The 6000-nt window shown below is 41.2% G+C and overlaps 1 protein-coding gene across 1 annotated transcript in view; it reads left to right on the forward strand.

The window, feature by feature from the left end:
* LAMB4 (laminin subunit beta 4) overlaps positions 1 to 3882 on the forward strand; it is a 104684-nt gene extending 100802 nt beyond the window's left edge. The window contains 1 exon segment of the mRNA XM_068549913.1: positions 3743 to 3882. Within this exon segment, the coding sequence (XP_068406014.1) occupies positions 3743 to 3882 (140 nt within the window).
* The last annotated feature ends 2118 nt before the right edge of the window (positions 3883 to 6000 follow it).

Here is a 6000-nt window from a genome sequence, read left to right on the forward strand (position 1 = left end):
CTTTCCTGTGAGAACAAAAACACAGGGAGGACCTTTTCTGTCTTATATTTTATGTCAGGGTCTACATTGTTTCCACTTTTCCCTATAGACTAAAACTTTCACAGTTCTTAAAATTAGGTTGGAAGAGAAGTGTAAGTCAGGGGACTTCGCAGATCAAAAGCAATGCATTCTACTACTTTTTTTCCCCTCTCACTGTAAGGCTGTTCTCACAACTCAACAAGATAGGAAACTAAGACAGTGGTTTGGCCATCTTCCCAACTCTGTCACTTGAGAAGAGGCTGAACCACAGGGTCTGTGCTCTATTCCCCTCTGTTAGGAAGAGATGCCCATGGGATTCCAGAAAGGAGCCCTGACTTAACTTGACGAGGTCAAAGTGGAGAGAGCGGGGAGTGGGCCCCAGTCTGCAGCCAGGGTCCCTCCACAGAGCTTTGTGTCAGTCAGCATCCCAGCAAGAAACGAAAAGCACACTTGGATGTAATTCTGGATTGTGTGTTTATAAGCGGAGTTGTCTCAGTTATCTATTTACTGCATCACAAACTGTTCCCCAAACGTAATGGCTTAGAACAACAAGCGTGCACTGTTTGTGTGTGGGTTGCCTGGGTGGTGCAGGTCTCTCCTGGGGTGTTACTCAAGCAGCTGCATTGTCTGATGGGTCAGCTGGCAGGTCTGCCAGGGCCCAGGCTTGGCTGAGATGCTGGGCCTCTCTCCACAGGGTCTTTCCTTCCAGGCTGCTTTACAGCCTGGTGGTCACAGGGTTCCGTAAGAATGGGCAGAAGGTGCGAGGCTCTTGATTGAGGTCCAGCAACATCATTTCTTCCACTTTCTATTGGTCAAAACAACTTGCAAAGCTGGACCTGGTTTGGGGAGAGGGGGTAAATAGGCTCTATTTCTTGGTGGAAGGAACTAGGAAAAAAAAAAAAAACCCACAGGAATTAAGGGAATCAACCAAGGGTGTGGAGGTCCTGGGTGACCAGCAGAGAAGCCACTAGCATCCCTGGACCTGAACGAGCCACGGGAAGGAGGAGTGTGAGTGCTGGAAGGCAGCGCTGTGAGCACAGAAGGGAGGAGGCCACCCTGTAGGAGCTGGACTTGAGAGAGAGCAGGACTGCCAGACCCTGCTGCTCACCACGGGTGCATTCCGCTCGCGCTTCCCACCCTCTGATCCCTTCTCAGAACTGGCCAGTGGCCAAGTGTGAACGAAAGCCAGAGGTCAAGGGAGCCAGGTGATGTCATCTGTGGAGGCTGGCTTTCTTTCCAGGACACAGAGCAGGATGGGGCAAGGATCTGGTGGGGCAAATGAAAAGTATCCAGCACGATCTTGTTAACTTCCTTGGTAGAAACCCAAGGATCTATTTTTCTTTTAGTACAAATACCCTTTCAATGCTGACTCCCCTGTTCAATCCCAAATGGCCCGTATTTGAAAGTTTCTGGCGATAGAATGCTCACCACCTTCCATAGCAGCTCCTTAGTCTTTGAACTGCTGTGACTACTAGAAAGTTCTCGATATTCAGACAGAAATCTTGCTTCATGGAGCTTTCACCTGCTGGTTTCATTCTGTGTCCTCAGGATGACCAAAAACACATTTACTCTGCTTTTCTGGCCACAAATACTTGAAAATAGCTACAGCACACGCCCTGAATCTTCTTTCTCTGTATGAAACGTAAACATAAAAGTTAATTCAACTTTTGTTCACAAGACAATTTCATATTTCTCTAGCAATCTAGCTTGTTCCTCTAAACACATGCTACATGCTAGTTTGACAGTTACCCCAAACCAACTGAGTATCCAGGTGTGATATGACCAAGTGAAGTGGAACATTTACCTTCCTTCCTTTAGAAGTTCCCCTTCAACCTAAGGTCAGTTTCTTTTCTAAAGGCCACTTCACACTGTTAACTATAGCTCTCTGTGCCTCTTCCATCCACTACTCTATGGGCTCCTGGTTAGGGTTTACTAAAATTCTCAGGTATTTGTTGGGTGAAGAATGGATAAGTGAATGGATGGATGCATGCATGCATGCATGGATGCATGGATGGATGCATGGATGGATGCATGGATGGATTCATGGATAGATGCATGGATGGATTCATGGATGGATGTATGGATTCATAGATGGATGCATGGATGGATAAGAGTGAAAAGCATCACTTTGCTTTTACTGTTCAGGGACTTCCATATCAGCAGGGAAGAATGAAGAAATGAACATGTCTTTTTTAAAAAATGTCTTCAGTCTATTTCCTGAAAGATTGGGAAGCCCTAAAGTGATGGACACTTGTTAAAAAGTGAATATAGGAAGAACAAACCTTTGGAAATACAGCACTTCACCAAATCCAATCAAGGCTTGTCATCTGTCTTTTCATTTCTAATGAATTCTAACTAGCTTTAGACAAAAATATCAATCTGCTGATTTAAGTGAAAACCTTGAGAAATCTGGTGAAAATAAGTGCTTTATCCATTGAATCAAAACGGAAAACTAAATATGTCCTTAACTGACACATAAATCCCTGTGTTTGGTATAACATGGGTATCCAGGGGGAATCTATCAAATAGATATCATTTACTCCACTTTCTTTTTTAAATTAATTTTTATTGGAGTACAGTTGATTTACAATGTTGTGTTAGTTTCTGCTATACAGCAAAGTGAATCAGTTACACATATACATATATCCATTCTTTTGTAGATTCTTTTCCCTTGTAAGTCATTACAGAGTATTGAGTAGAGTTTCCTGTGCTATACAGTAGGTCCTTATTAGTTATCTATTTTATACATAGTAGTGTGTGTATGTCCATCCCAATCTCCCAGTGTATCCTTCCTCGCCTTCCCCCCTTGGTAACCGTAAGTTTGTTTTCTACATCTGTCTCTCTATTTCTGTTGTGTAAATAAGTTCATTTGTACCATTTTTTAGATTCCACATATAAGTGATATCATATGTTATTTGTCTTTCTCTGTCTGACTTACTTGACTCAGTATGACAATCTCTAGGTCCATCCATGTTGCTGCAAACGGCATTATTTCGTTCTTTTTTATGGCTGAGTAATATTCCATTGTATATATATACCACATCTTCTTTATCCATTCATCCGTCAGTTGACATTCAGGTTGCTTCCATGTCCTGGCTATTGTAAATAGTGCTGCAACGAATATTGGGGTGCATGTATCTTTTCAAATTATGGTTTTCTCTAGATATATGCCTGGGAGTGGGATTGCTGGATCATATGGTAGCTCTATTTTTAATTTGTATGGAAACACAGATGACCCCGAATAGCCAAAGCAATCTTGAGAAAGAAAAATGGAGCTGGAGGAATCAGACTCCCTGACTTCAGACTATACTGTAAAGCTACAGTAATCAAAACAGTATGGTACTGGTACAAAACCAGAAATATAGATCAGTGGAACAGGATAGAAAAAACCCACGCACCTATGGTCACCTAATCTGTGGCAAAGGAGGCAAGAATATACAATGGAGAAAAGAGTCTTCAATAAGTGGTCCTGGGAAAACTGGACAGCTACATGTAAAAGAATGAAATTAGAACATTCTCTAACACCATACACAAAAATAAACTGAAAATGGATTGAAGACCTAAATGTAAGACCGAATACTATAAAACTCTTAGAGGAAAACAGGCAGAACACTCTCTGACATAAATCACAGCGGGATCTTTTTTGATCCACCTCCTAGAGTAATGAAAATAAAAATAAACAAACGGGACCTAATTAAACATTTACTCCATTTTCTTCTTTAAGATTTAGAAACAAAGATCCAAGCTTTGAATCTAAGTAGACAAGAAAAAGCTGATCAGCTGAAACAGTTGGGAGATCAAGTCATTGCCATTAAAAATGAAATTATTGAGCAAGAAAATAAATATGCTACCTGCTACAGTTAGGCGGAGTTAAAGTGCAAAATCACCTGTGCCTTCGTTTCTGGCTTCTCATGAGCAAACCTGAGGTGCAGTGCTGAAGTTGGGATGCACAAATGGTCAGCCTCTTCTGCCTCCGTCCCCGAGCCCTCTCCTTGCCCAGTGTAGCTGGAGAGTGAAGCTTGGCCAAGGCAATGCCACTTTATATGGAATAGAAAGGGCGTAGTAAAGGGATCGTCTCTGGTTTCGGAAACCTTTCCTTTTGCCTTCCTTTCCTTTCATAGCCTAAATATGACATACAATAGATATAGACATATGTACATATAACAAGCACAAATCTACAAATAAGTATGTATTCAAACTCATTTCAGTCCAGTGAACCTGAGTGTTAAATAAGTTGCTAGCAGCTGGGGTGGGGGGAGTGGGAAGTTCTAATCAATGGGAGTAAAGTTTCAGTTAAGTAAAATGAGTAAGTTCTAGAGATCTGCCGTACATTATACATATAATCAATGATAATGTATTGTACACTTAAGCGTTGAGTGTAAATCTCATTAAATGTTCTTACCACAATAAAATAAAAATAAATAAATTTAAACAAATTTAAATCAACATTTCTAATACTAGGATGGCATAAATATGGATGGAATATACTAGACTGTTCTGCAGTTTCTATTTGGATTTGCTTTGTCTGTAAAACTCTTATTCTGTTCTGAATAAAATACATACAATTCAAAATATAACTCGTTTTTACACCCACTCTCCTACATATTCATTCTCTCAACCAAAGGATTCTGTTTTTCCCAAATGGCACTAGAACAATATACAAGAAGATAAATATTGAGCTACTTTTCATAATTTGTCTGCAAGCATTTTTTAAAATAAATTTATTTATTTATTTACTTATTTTTGGCTGTGTTGGGTCTTCGCTGCTGCGCACGGGCTTTCTCTAGTTGTGGTGAGTGGGGGCTATGCTTTGTTGCAGTGCACAGGCTTCTCATTACAGTGGTTTCTCTTTGTTGCGGAGCACGGGCCCTAGGACGCACGGGCTTCAGTAGTTGTGGCACATGGGCTCAGTAGTTGTGGCTCACGGGATTAGTTGTTCCGCGGCATGTGGGATCTTCCCAGACCAGGGCTCGAACCCGTGTCCCCTGCATTGGCAGGCAGATTCTTAACCACTGCACCACGAGGGAAGTCCGTGTCTGCAAGCATTTTTGCTGTAAGATCTGCTGCTCATTTTTAAAAGACTAGCAATCATGTTGCTATTGTTTAGTATAAAAGATCAGATTGTTTCATTTCAAAATGGATCTATGATTTCGTATTAACTTTTCTTGTATGTATGTTATATGATAGAGTACACTGGGAATGCTCTCCTTCGGAGGGATTATTTTAAGGGAATTTGACCCCACATCTGTGAATGAGAAATCATATACATCAACACTGATGTATAAAAGAGAAGAAGCAGCTGGAACCATTTCCATTAAGGGCTGACTCATAACAGATGGATTTAATAATTCAACAAAGGAGCTTTAGGATTCCGTATAAATATGTAATTTCTTTAGATGTAGGTTACTAAGGAAAATCGCAGTTTCCCTGGTGATTCTGAAGAATAGGATGAAACTTTTCTACAGGAAGGACCACCCCAGAAGTCTCTCTTGAAATACATGATTGTAATCCTCCACGCATCCAGCACTTGGACTTTTGGAAACTTCCACCAACGAACAGCCCACAGAATGAACCAGAGTCGAAGAACATAACTATCACAAACATGATTGTTTACTCCAATGTAGAGTGTGGAACACACTCCAACTTTCCCACTAGGATGCTGACTTTCAACTTGGTACAATTGATAGACTTAGTTTTGCAAGCATGGTGTTCTGTTTGAAGTAGCTACGTTCAATTGTTCTACCTTTTCAGTGGGCAGACTCTACAAGTAATAGGCCGGAGAGTGAGGAAAGGGTTAAAGAGGGAAGAGTTTCTGTCCTCTCTCTGGGGAGGCTGTTGAGTTCCAGAAAGACCTAAAATTCCCCAGTCATGAGGAAAGCACAGTGATGTGGGGAATCAAGTGCAAGGGCAAAGATAAACCCATCATCTCTGTGGGCCTCCAGGGATTGCAGTTTGATGAGGCTGGAAATATGTGATGTACTT

Source organism: Eschrichtius robustus, chromosome 8 (assembly GCF_028021215.1).
Source record: "Eschrichtius robustus isolate mEscRob2 chromosome 8, mEscRob2.pri, whole genome shotgun sequence".
In the NCBI taxonomy this organism is placed as follows: domain Eukaryota; kingdom Metazoa; phylum Chordata; class Mammalia; order Artiodactyla; family Eschrichtiidae; genus Eschrichtius; species Eschrichtius robustus.